Raw genomic sequence first — 17,786 nt, 5'->3', positions numbered from 1 at the left:
GAGAGAAAATTTCACAGCGCAGATGGCAAGAAAAAGAATTCTGCAACTAGATACATTACACATTCAGATCTCCTGATAGCAAAACAAATCACAAGCCACCCACTTGCAAATAACAAAAATATCCTGATAAATCTGGGAAGACCCACTCTCATTTACCACAAATGGAGACTGCAAACTCGGCAATACTGAGACATTCTCAGAAGAAAGCTCACTTGGATATTACAAAGGGACTGCGTTCATGAACTCACTCTAAGAGAAAATGTAAGCATGCTTCCCCTCACTGCCCAATATTCTTCTGTGATAATCCTTTTATCATAGATTTCTTTAATAACATTCATTGCTTTTAAATAAGATTATCCGAATGCAACTGTATAATGTAATAAGCTGAGCACACAAACTGATCTCATCCCTGAATTCTTTCTTTGGTTACAGTATTCAATAGCTAGACAATAAACTGATTTCTATTCGCTTAATGAGTGCTTTAGGAATAAATACACATAGGGGAAGTAACCAATTAATGAGGTGTGCCACAAGTTTTGGGATACATTTCCTTTCACCTGAGCTATGATATAATGTGCCTGCTTTTCCAGAGTTCATTACAATCCACCACAGTAGTGCATTGCTACGGTTAATCTATGCTGCTCTGCTTCCTTCCTTTGAAAAGAAATTACTGTCATTTACTCCATTTTAAAAAAGGAAACAACATACTGAATAGCAGATTTACCAGATCCAATATCCTGGCTATTCCCATGCAAAAATCAAACAGTTCACAGGTTGAAAGCAAAAATAAAATAAAATAAACAGTCCACAGAATTTATATGAATAAAAAAAATGGAAGACTTGGCCAGCTTTCTTTATTTGAAACTTCAGGGATCTTTTTACTTCTTTGATTAAAATAACAACCTCTATATAATAAGACCTACTTCTGTAACTAGGTAAACTTGGCTCTGTACTATGATAAAAAATATGGTAATATATACTCAAATGATGCTTTGTTTTTCCCTAATGAACTGATGTGTATTTCATTTCTTTCATCTCTGAAGGCCCCAGTCCTGCAGGCATTGTTGGAGGGGAGCAATTCTCCGTACCTTCACATGTCTTTTTAGGTTCATTAGCATTACCACTGCTGTGAGATAACTCCATAGGCATGCTTGCAGCATCTGGTTCTCTAATCTAAGAGGCCAGGACAAATATTCACTACAGTCTCTGCTGCATCAAGAAAACCATCAGCACTCAAAGAACCAAAATAAGCTTCTCCAGCGTTGGCATTCATAACATACACACAAACAGCAACACAGCTCTACAGTATAACATATCATACAGATGTCCACTGAAAGGACTGTGATAGCCTCAATAGCACTGTTGTGGAGTACTACCTAATTCAGTTAAAATGTTTACTTACAGCATGCAGACTAGGGAAACTTATGTGAAACTGATGCTTTACACTCAGATATTTTGGAGTTTGCCCACTAGTAACAACTTAATGTTTTTCTCCCATGAGACATTGTCAACATTAGAAAATTAAATAGGAATATTGTTACCTCGCCTTCTCCCATATGTCCTTGCTGCATGTTAAATGAGAAAGAAAACAGCCTTTCAAACATTGTTATAAGGACCAAAAGACCTTGATTTATTGCCTTTATTCTAACTCGGTGATTCTCCAGCCTTTTCATATTCCAGGTCATTTAAATTGGTGTTCATGAACTGACCTCCCCTCCCACCCACAACACGCCTTCCTTGCGCCATCTCTTATTGACAAAACATGCTGCTTTCAAGCTGACAAGGTATGTGTGTAGCCAAAGAGACTTTCTGAAAGCAATGGAACTTCTTAAGTTGCACATTTCTACACCTCACTCCCCTGCTGGATGTGCACTTGTACACAAATCCATCTTTTCTCATGCAACAGGTGCCCTGCACTCAGCCCATCATGGCCCATGCTCTCTCCTCACCAACATCAAGCACTGCCATCTGAACTGCAGGACCAGCCCTAACAAACATGCTGGACCTGCAGGACCAGCCCTAAAACAAGGAACGTGGAGGACAACAGTGATCATTTCTGTTTTCAAATTCATTTGCTACAAGCACTTTGTTCTCCTCTCAAAATCCTTGCTTGAAATTATTACCAGCAAATAACTAGCTGAAAAACTGAAATTCAAGGAGAAAATGTCTGGGTGGATAATCTGGCTTTCTGACCTCCCGCAGTTTGTGCACAACAGTACAGAAGCCCTCACACTGACTTTGTACTTCACTGTAATAATTCAACAGCTTCCCGCTGCTTCCTACTTTTCATTTCCCAAAACAAATCAATTCTACCAGCAATAAGTACTACACTTCTGGGTGCCAGCTTCCAGTACCTGTTCAGCACGGTTACACTCTGTCATCACATTTGCACATTCTTTCTGTTTCAGCCTCATTAAAATCCGTACCTGAAAGAAGGCCAACTGTTTGAAAGGCTCGGGTTCTGCTGGCAAGTACTACGAGAGACTCGGAGCACATCACTCGTTTTATTTTGCTTCCTCATTCAAAACTGAGGCTGACAATTAGTTTAAGTATTTAAATATCTGCAAACCGCAATAAAACATGAATAGTTCCCGCTTTCAAAATAAAAAAAAACATATCAGTTCAATTTCCCTCACCATTATTTGGCACCTGTAAGATCATTTATGTCTCTGATGCTTGGCTGATACGTTCACAATTAACACGGAGATTAAAAAACAAAGCCTTTGTCTTCAGAGTGCAGCACATCACCTCATGTTCACACAGATCCTGGCTTTAGGGAAGAACCTGGGGGCTTTACATGCCTTGCTTATGCACAGAATCCAAGACATAGCTCACATAGCCCTCAAAGTGAAAAGTTTTGGGAAACTTGGCTTTCAGGGAAAGCAGTCAGCAACCTTCCAACATTCTGACAGAGATCAGAAGCATGTGCACGTTTCAGAGCACTTTCAAAACCAGCCCTGCCTATAAAGCCATAACAATCCTGCCTGCAGTTCCTGAATCAGAACCAAACCGCACGAACTCCTTGCTTGGAACACCCACCCTTGGCAGCACTGCTCTCAGCACAGGCTCGGCTCCCACTGAGGATCTGTGTGCACAATTCAGGTCAGTCCCTCCTCGCTGCTTTGCCACCTGTGTCACTCACAACAATAAGACCTTTTCTCCTTTCCTGGCATGGAAAGCAGCAAAAAAAAAAAAAAAAAAAAAGCTCAGCCAGCAGCTATAAAGCATTTTCAGCGCCAAATACCACTGAAGAAGGTTTGAGAACCAAATACTGAGATTTTTTTTCCTCATTTAACTTGTTTTGTGCATTTGCTTCCTCTAACCCACAAAATACCAGCACTTGACATTTCAAAACGTTTCTCAAGAGCCACTTGTAAATTACCCCAGCACAGTACAGATACAAACTTTCTCCTCTCATTGAATTCAGAGCTCATCACATGCCATTAATTTTGCACAATGTAAAACAACCCTGAAACAAAAGAACACTCTCTTGGCAGGCCGGGAGGACTGCTAGCTGCCATCTACCAGCCCTGACTCTGGCTTTCGTAATTTCATATTAAGAGAAATCTTATCCTAGCTGAGCTGCAGCACAGCTGAAGTGCCTGCTGTCTCCCACTCTGCAGACTGGGAGCACTTGCAGCTGTACTTTGTGCCACTGAGTGCAGGGGACTTTCACAAACAGGTCAGCATCGGGGGTGGAATGTTTCAAGCAAAGGGACGAGCAAGCAAGAGGCATCTCCTGTGGAGAACGTCACCCCAACCAACTCAGGACCATGCTGCAACTAGAACTATGCCAGCATCCAAACACAGCATGCATACTTAGTACTGATGTAAACATAATGCTCCAGAATGAACAGACCGACTGACTGCTCAGAGTTGAATGATGGCTGTATCCTCATTCTCACTTCCTTGCTATAGTCCAGGTTGATGTAACACCTGTACAGTTCTGTACTTAATTCCTCTTTGGTCCACAAGCTGCTCAAGGCAGTGATTGTGTTCTTTACATCAGCACAGACACCAACCTAACAACACACAGTCTCTTGTTCTCATCTTAGGCACTGATAATGATGTACGCAACACTTATGATTCTCTTTTCTTTTTAATTAGAAAAATAATTGAAGTAGAATCTAACTTCATTTCAAGAGCTTAGACTTCTATGCCAAAGCAGACTACTAGCATAGCAACATCTTACAGTTTGGTCAGAGACAACTTTATACATCAAACATGGGGGGGGTCAGCAAGGAGAGAAGCTGAGAAACACTGCAGTGAGAAGTTACTATTAAAACACACAGATGGGGTTTGTGTGAGAGCTTCCACCACCATCATTATTCCTTCCCTGCAGGTGCTCTCAGGTAATCTGCCAGGCTAACACAGTGCCACGCTGACTGAACCTCTAAAGATGATCTTTCACACATTTCAAAAACCACTTAACTCCTCCTGAAAGCTGACAAACCAAATCCAGCCTGACTCCTCACAAAAATATGGAAGCTTCAAAGCTAACTTTGAAGTTTTCTTTGCCATCAAACAGAATAATGCAGAGCCATCTTTTCCAAAACAGACCTGCTTAAAATCCTAAACATAGCCACAATTTTGTCTAGAAGGTACTCACATTTTTTTATTTTTATTTTTATTTTTTTTATAATTCCCACTATGCTAAAGCTGGTTTATAGCAAATTAGTCTGAGTGGAACCCATAAATATCACTGATACTTGAATATTTCTTCCCTCCAGGAATCCCCATACGGTCAGAGATTTAAAAAAAAAATCAAAAGCAGAGAAGCAAATCACGAAGCACACTTCCCTGCTGCAGAATGGATGTTTGAATTATGTGTGTGTGCTTTGGAGAAACAGCCACCCCACTGCTGGTGGCACTGAGCTTTGCCTTATGTTAATGTATGACTTCTAAGGAATACAAAAGTTATAAAAAATATCCAATCTTTTCCCTCTGTACATCTCTCAGTTTATGAGACGGAACAACTAACAGCATTTATTTTCCAGATGTGTAACATTGTTACACTTCAAAAATAAAAAGATGAAGGCAGAGTTTGCAGCTGGGAGAAGAAAAAGTGTTAAACAACTTTGCCAATAAAGAACCAAACAAGTTCTCAGATACAAAATGCACACAAAGGATGGACTTTCTGATAGGAGGAAAGAAAAAAAGGATGCCACATGCTAAAAATCAGTAGGCAGACTTTATTTACTAAGTGACAGAATCAGATATTATTAACCCATAACAACTTACTACTGATTTTATTGAAACACAAAAGAAAAGGTGCAAAAAACTTCACAAACCTCCCCTTTGTAGTTCTGGTTCACATGCACTGTTCCTGGATCCTCCACATAGAGCATACCCTCAAGAGAGGCAGATATCTGCCCATGCCATCAGCCTGACACTTCTGCAGAAGGCAGGCTGAGCTCTGCCCATGCTTTAATGAATAACTTGAAACGATTCCTGCATGTGACTCAAAGCTCAATTTACATTGGCATATACCAACAGGCTGCAAGATTTAAAACCAGAGTTCCTTAAGTACAATAATAGGTTCAAAGCAACTTATTTTTGTCTGTGGAAGGAATGATCACAAGGCAGCATGGAATGCAACGTGACAGCTTTGTTCCTTTTTTAAGCACCCTCATGCTTCAGTCCCAAGCAATACGGGAAGGGTAACACACACATACTCGAGTCTCTGCAACAAAACATTTCCCCATTTTTCATATTTACAGTAACTGTAAAAAAGATACTAATTTTTCCAGTAATTTATTTGAAAAATAAAGACAGAACTGTACTACAGCCCCACTCCAATTAGCAAGAGAAACAGAAACTGCATTTTCAAGGAATCAGCACTTCATCTCCTCTGCCTAGATACAGCACAGCAACACTACTACAACAACTTTAAATCACACACGAACAACCTAGACATTATTTAGAATGCCTCCATGAAGTTGTCTCCACCTCCCTAACTCTTTGTGCACTAGTGAAGTATTTGCATGTAACATTACTACAAAACATGGGAAAATTATGTATTGTAAATAGTGTTATATGTGTTACCTATCACAAGTGTCCCCACGCTCCACTCTTCTCATATCCATGCACTCTGACTGCCAAGCTAGGACTCCTGTTATCAGGATTTCTCACAAAGTAAAACTTAAAGAATACGTCTCTGTGTACCGCTGCATACCTACAGCTATCAGAGATATGCAAAGGACTGCTCTGCTCATCTAAAAACTGTCTGATTTACTGAAAACAAAACCCAAAACACCCGGCATCACAGCTAACCCATCTGCATTGCAGTGAATGACAAATTAAGCCAAGTGAGGATCAATCTACTTCAAGATGTATTTTCAGACTCCTCTAATCAAACGTTCTTCTTCTTATGTCTCATGCTTAAGCAATAAAGAAAACAGACAAAGAATTCACAGCTTTATACTCCCTGTAAGAAGTCTATAAAAATTGCTGAAATCATTTGAAAGAATTTTTTTTTTTTTTTTTTTGTTAAGATAAAGCGCCTGGTAGTAGACATAGGACATAGGATGACATAGGACATAGGATGACATAGGACATAGGACATGAGGAAGTATTACTTTTCAGAAAGGGTGGTCAGGCACTGAATGGACTGCCCAGGGAGGTGGTGGAATCACCGACCCTGGGGGTGTTCAAGGAAAGACTGGATGTTGCGTTGAGGGACATGGTTTAGTAGGAGCTATTGGGAATAGGTGAACGGTTGGACTGGGTGATCTTTTAGGTCTTTTCCAACCTTGGTGATTCTATGATTCTATGATTCTATGATAAATATCCGGCCTAAAAGAGTTGAATTTGTTAATTTGTTGAAGTTAATTTGTTCTGATTTTTAAACAAAAATGAAAAAAAAAAGAGATTTTTAAGAGTTGTTAACATCTGTTCAAAAAGCAGAATCCAGGCACAGAAGTTAAGCATGGACCTTGCTGAATCATTACTTGCCCCCAATAAATTAAACAGCATTCAAAACTTAGTTTTTCTCTCTAATCCTTCAAATAAAAAGCATTTCTGAATGATTAAGAAACGCAACCAGACATCTCAAATGTGAGAAACACCACAGTTGCTTGCATGTACACTCTTTAATTTGTGCCTCCTAGGCCATCACACTTCACTATCACAGCCAGTAAGTCAGCTGAAGTCTCCTGTGCTGCAGAGCCTTGAAATGACAAGCATTCAAGAATCAGCTCCCTTATTTTCACACCTAGGCTTTCAAGACAAACCAATCCAAATTGGATTTGTTGCAGGTATGCAGAACTCCAGCTGGAAAACCACTAGTAGAAATTTGATAGTGGTCCAGTAGAATTGATACATTAGTGGTTGACATGAAGGAAGGGTATTACAGAAAGGTTTGTTGCTTTGCAAATAAAAATTGGTCCCAGGAAACTGCAAGTCTTTAGCAGGTAATCCAGTTAAACTCCTGTGTTCTGAGCACCTGCTATGATGGCACAGATACTTTCAGAACAGCCTGTCCCAAAAGACTGGCTTAGCAGTGTCACTTGACTGCCTTCACCAGAAGAGTTCTGGTAACAAACCACTGCAAGGTAATGCAGTGCTTACACAAACTCTCGTCCCATTTATACCTAAGTTTGATCTGCTTTCTTTTTTCCAAACTCATCCTTCTTTTCATTAAATCTCCCATTTCTTCTTGTTGCTCAGGTTTAAGAAAAGCACATCAGCCCTTTCATTCTGCCCCTTTTGTGCAATTCTATCCTGATAAACATGGTAGCGAGCATGCAAAATGTGGATAATAAAGAATTCAAAGAACAAACAATACAACATCAAGGAAAAAAGGTGAACAAAGTGAGAAAAAAAAGACGAAGGAGAGCGATTTCCATCAGCCTGGGAGGAGAGGCAGGGAGAGCTCTGTCTTTTAAAGCCATGAACAGAGACTACTCACGGAACACAGCTCCAAATTAAAGGCTTCTTTGAAGATGATCTAGAATGACCAGAGATTATCAAAGCAAGGATTCAGAAAAGAAAAGAAAAAAACATTTGGTGGACAGTAACGTTGAAACAAAGCAAAAGAATAAAAAAAAAAAAAAAGGGTTAATTTAAAAAAAAAAAGAAAAAGTAAAATAGAAACCAAGAAAACTTTAGAAAAGATCTTAACCAGATCAGCAAGGCTATGGGTCTGGTATTCAGCACAACTTCGTTGGCTTTAACACCTGTGAAGACCAAGTCACTGGTTTCAACTCTAAATACTGTAGCAGTATTGTTGTTGCTTTGTAGTATTTTAAGCATCAGGAACTGCCTGCACTTGCACCATGTGCCTCGTTAGAAAATGTCTTCTGTAAGGAGTACGAAATGTATTTTATTTAATTTTCTATGCAGACTCTGGAGATGGGACCACACGGCCAGAAGCCTCTGAGAAATGTTTCAAGACCGGAGAAAATAAAAACACAGACCTCATACCCTAATGAAGTTAACAGGAATCTTCACTTGATTTCAAAGCTGGACCAAGATCAGAAAACCCTGGGATATTTGTACTGCTCTGTGATGGCAGGGGAAGGAATTTCCTGGCCTCAAAGGGTGGTTACATTAATACCCTCTGCTCTTTGCTCGATGGCAGCACACATCGAGGCGTTATTCCTGCTTAGCTGAGTAACTTTGCCCAAAATCTTACAGAAGTATAAACATGTCATTCTTTGACATCTGCATCGTCAAATCCTGTACTTCTACAGAAATGCAAAGGTTATCAGAGGCGAATTCATTTTCAAGTATTCCCCAAAGTCTTTGAGCAGTGCCATCACCAACAGGCTACTTTAAACACTTAAAATTAAGGGTGTCAATAAATCCAGAGGAATTAATTTAATGTAAACAGTAATTCAGCTCTTCCAACAGCTGTTTCCTATAACTGGAAATGTTTCTGAATATTTCCTAATAATTTTGGATGATTGCTAAAAATGTTCATAATATAATACCTGAAATATTGCATCCCTGCCCTGGTATTTTTGTAGTGTTTGTGGTACAGTGAATATTTATAGCAAACAATAAAGAAAGCAGCAACATCAGTTGAACTCTTATACATCTTATATATCCTTATAGGTCCCTTCCAACTGAGCTCAGTAGCTAATGGCAGAGCTGGGAATTCCCACTGTCAGGGGGCATTCACTGTTCCTAGGTGAGAGCTTTGGTGCACTCTGAACAGCTCAGCAGTATTTCAACCAACATGTGAGAGGAGCTGATGGAAAAGCACAGCAACAGACTAAAAAGTTAAAATATTGAATACTGCCCCAAAATTATGAACATCAGATATATACATAAAGCATGCCCTTACGTACTTATAGCACTTCCGTTCTAAGCCAGCTGAGAAATGTGGCTAGAACAGCAACAGGAGCTGCTGATGGCAAACAACCACACTGACTGTTTCCCCACCACAGCTCTGTCAGCACAGGGTGTGGGTTACTGCTATTAGATCCAGTTCAGCACTACCTTGAGACATCACAATTGGTTTTACCCTCAGTTAATATGCACCTCAGTCTGAAAGTGCTGTCAGCTTTTCCTGGTTACAGCGTAGGAGGTGAAATTCAGGAAGATCCACACAAAAAAAAACCAATATCCAAGTCCTAAAGACCATTACAGCAAGCCCTGCTGGTGCCAGAAGCAGCAGGGAGGAAGTTTTTGCACAATTTACAGTAAGTTGGGCACATCAATGTTGCAAGTGAATGATCCTTCAATAAAGACAGCAGGCACACAAGTGCTGGTGCTGCTCTGCAGCCTGAGGGGAGACCACAACATCTGCCCTGGACAGGACACTCACAGAGCCCATGAGGACACCTGCAGCATTGGGCTGCAGATTCACGCTCTGCCAGAGCCTCTGACTTTCAGGGCTCAATAAAGAGAATGGTTTGGATTGGAAGGGACCTTAACATCATCCAGTTCCAGACCGCTCCTGATTGTGTAACACAGCAACAAGAGGGAACTTTCATCTCAGCCACCAAATTAAAGGTTTACTCATTGCTATGAAAACTTAAAGATGTTTTAAAAAAACCAATCTATTATTTTAGATTCTAAACCTCAGTTAAAGCTCAGTTTGTCTATGCAAACACAAAGGCCCACTTGTCTACAAAGAATCACAGCCTCTCTTATTGAGCCCTTAGCAAAAAATTGGGCCATATTCTCACTAATTTTCTGGTTCATACAGGAAAGGAAATGGCCCATTTTCTCAATATGAACATGTTGCATAATCCATACAGCTAGAAAAGAAACATCTAGTTCATCTTCTCCAGCACTCAAAAAATGCTGTCAAAACAATTTTCCTCCTTCTGATCAAAGAACACTTTTTTTAAGATTCACTGTGGAATCCCCACCTTCTTTCTTTACAGCTGAAATAATTTTTCAGATCAGTATTAAGGTGCTGATGACTTCTTTGAATATACAATTGGGTTTATATCAGCTCAGTCAGAAAAACCCCAAATGGTGTCAGTTCTCATCATTCTGACACCTCTAAAATGCAGAGCTGCTGGCTGGCTCGCTCTGCTGCTGTCTGCATGCAGACTGACCTTGCCCTGTCTCTGAAACACTTCTTTTTGTGCATACCTATGTTTGTTTTTTTACCGTGCAGCATTCATACAGACAATGAACTATTCACACCCAAATTTTGGAGAGCTTCGCAGTGCCATAAGCAGATGTGCTGGTCTGCTTTAATTTCAGCCTGCGCAATTTGCAGGCAAAAACCCTTCCACCCCTAAGCTGAACCATAGGGTATTTCAGAAATAAAGCAGTCTGCTGCCCTAAAGTATTTAAAGACATTTCAGTGTCACTTAACAAGGAAATATTTAGTCAACCTACTACTATTACAGTAATGCTCAAATTGCCATCTGGAAGAGCCAGATTCAAAAAATGAGGCTCCGGATCCCAGGCTCAGCACACGAAGGCCGAATGCACAGCGGAGGAGATGCAATTAGTCTCCGGGGAAAGGCTTCTGCAGATTGTCACTGGCTGTGCAGAATGCAGCACACTCACTTGTGTGGATAAAAATAACATATTGAAATGGCAGCTGCTCCGCAAAGGAAGAGGATTCAACAGGGGTAAAAAATATACATCAGAATGAGGAAAAGAAACAGTAAAAGGCCTATCAGAAGTGCTAAGAGGGAAGGCTGAATATAGTAATCAGTGCTAGTTAAGATTCACCTTTGAACTTCACACAGCAGACACTACTTTGTATAGTGAGACAACGCAATAACATGACCATAAGGCTCCTAAACAAACTGAAAGCATCACCTCAGTCAAGAAGCAGGCACTGCGAATGGACTTGGTTAAATTTTGAAGAATTCCTGTTTATTCATTTTGCAGGATCCAAAACCTGATGCTTTGAACACAGCTTTTAAAGATAGAAAGGATTTCTTTAAAATCCCAAAAGCCAGCGGGTTCCAAACTGATTGGTATCTCCTGTCTTGTCCATACTCTTGTTGTGAAGGTGTATTTTAACATTTTCTCTCTCTGGAACTCCACTACAATATATATAAGAGGCCGGCGTTAGTGCTATGTACTAAACTCACATTAAGTCAGCATTACAGCCTCTCAAGGACTTGGAAGATAGCAGAGAGACCTATTAGATCATCTAAATTATTTCCATGCCATTCTGAGATTGCTCTCTGCAGCATGTGTTATTAGTGTCTTGTCCAGGCTATTTTTAAAGTCTCAAACCCAGCAGCTTTTCCCTTTTGAGAGTATCCAACCTCAGTTTAAAAGCATGCACCAATTAGCTCATTTAAAATAAAAAATGAAAATCTTCCTGTGGAACTGATAATCTAACTGCAGGTACTTGAAATGGAGTGCGAGATTTTGAACTGACAACCCTAATTCACAACATTTTAGGAATTGCAGGTCCGAAGCTCTTAAATTCCTTTCAATCAGTTTAAATAAAGGCAAGAAAAATAAAACAGAACCTGTGTTAAGACAATCTCACCAACAGATGGGAAAAAAAACCAAACATGTGAACCCTTCTTCAGAGCTGAAATGCACTTTGCACTGGCAAGGTGCAATTTTCTTCCAGTTCTAACACTTGATTTAGCTAAAGGTATTTCTTCTCCTTAGAAATCCCACCCTGCTTACAGATGATCACTACAGCATTACCACACCATGGGAGATTCTAGTTTGAATAAAGATCTATTTCTAAGTGTATTACTGCAGTTTCATTTCTGTATCAGGTCTGCTGCAGCAGATGAGCAGCCGCCAAGTTCTGCATTCTGCATGTTTGAGTACAAGCAAGCTTAACACTTGTGCTGTGGAAATCCTTGAAAAAAATGAAGAGACTTCACAACAACCAAGTATTTCATATGGGAATACTTGAACTTTTCTTCTTCATTCTGAGGCTTTTTTTTTCTTATGCTTTACACCTATTAATTATGAAACATAAAAATGCATAAAGAACTCAAGAAGAAACATCCAGAACACAATCAGACTGATACCACTCTGTTCTGATCAGCACAATGCAATGCCTACAAAACTCAACACAAAACACAGATGACTCTGCAAAGGAGATTAACAATTTCAAGCAGGAATAAACGTGTACCAGGACTATGTGTGTTCTTCACTGACACGCTTATTCCATCATTCTTAAAGCATGGAAAGCACTCAAAAAACACCCAAAGATTACAGTTGCAAATAATCCTTTCAAAGCATTCGAACACACTACTCTACAGAACAACTAGTTCTGTAGAGTAGAACTTATCTAGAACTTATCTAGTTGCTGAATATAAACACATACCAATCTGACTTTATTAATTCAATTTTTAACAGAAATTCTATTTTCCTACAGCTATATCACTTTGTGTTGCTGTGTTGCCAGATCTGAGCAGCTAAAACTTGGGTTCAGCCTGCCTATGAAGATAAGGTCTCAGAGCAAATCCCAGGTGCTGCTGTCAAGAAAGAGCACCCTAATCTTGGTTCAGTACACAGTGCTGGGGCACATGATGATGCCATTTAACAGACTGCATACTAAACAAACAAAAGCTGTTACTATCTGTAATTAATGAAAGCCTGCTCCCAACACATAAGGTGGGGATTTATTTTTATTTTCTGTGAATCTATTTGTTGTTAGTTTATATCCACACCAAGCTCCCCTTGTCATTTCAATAGGAAAGTGTATTTCTTGGTATTTCTCATCATCAGACTACGGAGAATGCAAGAAACAAGCTAGTGCCAATTAATCAGTGCTTGGTCGTCTGAGAAAGAATCACCACTAAAACAAGTCATATTTCATTAACACCGCAAGCCTTGATATCCAGAGAAACTTACTTTTAGAAACCACAAGTCTAGCTTTGTTTCTTAGTGGTCTCATGACTGGTTACAAAACTGAATTCTTGGATAATGAGCATAAATAAAAGATTGCCTACTTTCACTTACATGATTAACCCTCAAACTGACACAGATTACTCATTGTACAGAATAAGAAACTACATTTCCGAATCCATCCCATAAGCAGTTTCTAAACAGGCTTCAATCAAGTGTGTAGACAATGTTTTGAGTACTTTGTCAGTTGTCATTTCAAAGAAAGATTATGTTTGCCAAAAATAGAAACATAAAAATAGTTAAACTGCAAGTTGGTTCAACCTGCCCCCTTCCTTTTTCCCAATGTAAAAAAATTCTGCAATTAAGGTGACAAAAATAAAGAGAAGAATAGAAAGGTAAAGAGCTTTTTAAAATAAAATAAAAAATCAGAAATACTCTGTTCTCCCAGTGACACACCTAAAAGTCATTCTTCCTCAGGACTGAAAGAGCTATGACTTCAAGCAGGAAAACACTATAGAGCTGATAGCTATGTTTCACCAGTCTGCTTAAGATTTGTAAGCTGATCATTTCTACAGGCTGCACACATCGTATCTATTAAAAACAACACTGTCAACTTACACAAAAGATTGGTTTATGTTTGTGTTTCGCATTGCTTTATGCTAAGACAAAACACACTCCAGCATCCACGTGCTGCAGCAGCTTCATCAAGGGACAGCCGAAACAGCAGGCCTACCCGAGCTGACCTACATGCACCAGGGTGCACAACAGAACTTTACTTTTTCCTAACCAAAACTGCAGCTTTTTATCCTAAGCAAGCACATCTTCCCAATTATTTACTGCGGGAAACAGACTCCTTCTAAATTTACCTTTCAGTGAATCATTTTCGGCTCTCATTATGTCAATCAACGAATTCTCCAGTGAATGCATGTCAAAAGTCCTTGTGCGATCCTGCAAGCAAATACAGAGACAGATTAGGCAACATAGTGTTAAAAAAAAAAAAAAAGCCACCTGTAACATAAAATCTTGTTTTATTCTACAGCACTACAGCACGTGCTTAAACACCACTAAAGTCAGTCTAATACAGAGAACACTGTATTAGAATACAAATACAGAGAATATGAGTCTGATATACAATAACCAATCATTTGTTTAAGAACTCCAATATTTAGTTTGTGTTCCTTGCTATACAGATAAACTATGTTAAAAACAATTTGAGTTCACAGTCAGGAAGTAAAGATCAGCTCCCAGGAGACAGAATGGCAAAGAGAAGTCATAAAACAGGTATTGCAGCCTGAGCTAAAAAAATTTGAATTCATGGAGTGACACAGAATTCCTCTCACCTAAATTACTACCCTGATAAACAGCCTAATTCTGCATAATCAGTGCTGATTCTGCACAATTATAAAGCATTTCACACAGGTAGCAGCGCTGCTGCAGTCTGGTTTGCTAGCTGACAAGTTTAGCTCTATTTTTACAGTCCCCAAAATCACAAGTTCAATATTCCAAGCACTACTAAAATTGAAGGATTCAGAAAGCATGAGGCAAGGTGTCTCTTGCACCTTACCATTTCATTGTATCAACCCAACTGAAGCATGCTTCACAAACCAAAGCCACCATTTAACACAGATACGCCTCAGACTTCCCCAGCTAAGACAACAAATTCCACGTCTTGCAAATCTGGTGCTACACTAACAGAAGACAACACAAAATATCCTGGCACTGCATTATTTTTGTTTTCAAATTCAGGTCAGCCAAACTTTGAAATTTTTACAGTATGATAAAAGGTCACTAATAGAAGCAAAAAATCTCCTCCCCAAATCATTCACCACTCCATTACCCATTATACATGCAAATCAACCTCACATTTAGTTTTTCTGAGTCTAGTAACTCTAACATCAGTTCTAGAGGTTTTATTTCATCCATGTTTTAAGGGATTCATCTCTGAACACAGATCAAGCATGGAAGGTATCCATTCAAATAAGAAGGTAATTCAATGCACATTGGGTCTGATCTGCTTTTCTACAATTAATGCAGTGAAAATATATTTTTTCTCCCTAATTCCAGCTGCTGCAAAGCTGAAATTTCTTCAGTGCAAACAGACCCAGAATTGATCACACCGAAATGAGTGAATTCAAAAGGACACTGCACCTGTGGTGCAGAACAGAATGCCACAACGTCCCCTACTTCCAGTAACGAAGTGCTGAAGCAGTTACCGACAGCGCTGCGAGAGCCATTTTTCTATCAGACAACAATCAGTCATCTTGGACTTGAAACGCTTAATACTATGTTAAGAGCAGGAATCCATTAGCTCTTAGAGTCCTGATCCATTTCCAAGGAAGTTACATTCTGACTGCTAAAAAAAATTCTGTTTTCCAACTAGATTTTCTTCATTTCCTCAGAACAGTCGATTACCGACGCAGAACCGGTGAAGTATTTCCACTCCACTGCACTGCATTTCAAATAGCATTAGAGAGACCAGAGTTAGGAACCGTGTGTTGTATTAGTCTAGCCCCAAATCAATTTTGCTATGTAAAGCATAGCACTGCCCTCTCTCTCCACAGTATTTACTTCCTTGCTCGTTGATGTACCTTAGAGGAAGCATTACAGGCATTTGGATTCTTTAGTTTCTTTAGTTTCACACTTCCAGCTGGTTTCTTCCTTTGGTAGTAATGTTTAGTTCTTTGGTTTAGTTCATACATTACTAGTTCCTACCTATTTCAAACTTCAGTTGCACTAAAATAACTTATGAAGATTGAGTAAAAGTTCCTGGGTCTGCATCCTAAACCCACTGGGATCCAACTGCTCAGGGATGGGTACTGGAAGACAGTCTCCACATTTCCAGCCGTGTTCCTAAAGTGACACAAACAGCCTAAGCTACAGATAGAAGCACTTTCTGAAAACTCTGTATTATTCAGATGGTGCTCATTTTTTCCATTCCAGCTTTTGCACTGCATTGTGTCTCCATGTATGGGATGAACCTCTGCTCCAAGCCAATAACAGTTCTACAACTCTTACCTCACAGAGAGCAGAACCCCAGTAGTTTCAGGCCCATTAAATTTGTGGCACTTAACATTTCAGTTGGCTGAGATGAAGGGAAAAACAAAGTTGAGCAACTTCTCATGTGCTGCACTAAGAAAGCCTCTTGTCTCTAACCTGTTAGGTTGGATTGAGCTACAGTAACAGAGGGACCCTCTGCAATGGGTCAACACTGCTCAATGCTGAGAACAGAGAGTTTGAGCAATGAGAACCACTACAAGTGCTACATGGTGTTGGCTGTACTCCTGAAGGGAGACTTCTTTGAATATCGTAGCATGAACTCTGCCACTGCATGATCCTATCAGGAATAGATATTACATCTGGATTATACACACGATTTGCATACATAGTTTATCTAATATATCGGGAAATTCAAACTGAAGACAGGTTAGTGGTAGTGGCCTTACTGCCAAATAAATGTGTGACTATGCATTTAATTCTGAAACATCAAAAAGTTGTCACAACTGAGACATTGATCATAGGCTGGAAATGAAGCATGGGAAAGAGCAATTCTAACTACAAGCTGCAAAGCACTTAAGTCACACTGTACTCAGTAGGGAAAAGTGAAGTTTTCTTAAGAAGCTTCACGTAACAAGAATTAATAACAACACAGTGGTGCTTTTAATGGGTCGATTCACAAAGTCACAGTGCTTTCCATGGAGCTGGACTGCTTACTGTATTCTTATTTACTTATTTATATACAGGTAACGACTACCCTGGAATCAAGCAGAGAATATACACTTCGCTAGTAAAGGAAGTTAACTACAACCCGGTATTAGTTACATAGATTGATCAAAAGAACTTGGCTTTATACAGCTTTGGTTTAGTGCATCTAAAATTCTGTTTTCTCAGAGGACTCCAAGGGCATGGTGTTTTCCCCTGGGAAATCTGAAAAGAAGTAGAGTGACCAGACTGAACACAAGACCATGAAAAAAAAAACAAACCACACAACCTGAAGTCTTAATATATGACTGTACTTTAAATGTCATCCAACATTTGTAAAGATATTTGTTAGACATCATTTTGAGAAAATGGCATTGTTTTCACAAAATACAGATGAGCTGACAGCTAGCAGGTCAGGCTGGGAGCCACTGGGACTATCAGCATTCAACAGCAGCAAACAACAGTTTTGAACTAAATCCTGGCCAACTATATCTACAGAAAAATAAAAAGGATCCTATTTCTCCTACTGTCTAGAAAGCATTCATAAGTAGTAGAGCGCTCACACTAAGTCTCATTGCTAAAGCACAGGCAGTTGAACTCAGCACTTCCAAGTCACAACTTCGCCGTGTGTCATCCTTTGTCTCTGTGACTACAGTGGTTTCTCCATTATTTCACTCCTATTCCATTTTTATTTTTCCAAGTCCAAAGACATTTCATTCAAAAAAATAAAAATAAAAAATGACAGTGGTACCAAGCATGTACAAATGGATAGGATACGCTCCGACACGAAAGAAATTAAATGTGAATGTCTGATGCACAAAAAGATCACCCCTGGCACT

The 17,786-nt window shown here is 39.5% G+C and overlaps 1 protein-coding gene across 1 annotated transcript in view; it reads right to left on the bottom strand.

Moving 5' to 3' along the window:
• CPEB4 (cytoplasmic polyadenylation element binding protein 4) overlaps positions 1–17,786 on the bottom strand; it is a 38,429-nt gene that overhangs the window by 12,859 nt on the left and 7,784 nt on the right. Inside the window, exon 2 of the mRNA XM_042880770.1 lies at positions 14,115–14,196. Within this exon, the coding sequence (XP_042736704.1) occupies positions 14,115–14,196 (82 nt within the window). The remainder of the gene's footprint in view (positions 1–14,114; positions 14,197–17,786) is intronic.

This window comes from Lagopus leucura, unplaced genomic scaffold, assembly GCF_019238085.1.
Source record: "Lagopus leucura isolate 7727_CA_CO unplaced genomic scaffold, USGS_WTPT01 Super-Scaffold_100027, whole genome shotgun sequence".
Taxonomy (NCBI): Eukaryota; Metazoa; Chordata; class Aves; order Galliformes; family Phasianidae; genus Lagopus; species Lagopus leucura.
This window is presented reverse-complemented; position numbering and strand designations above follow the sequence as displayed.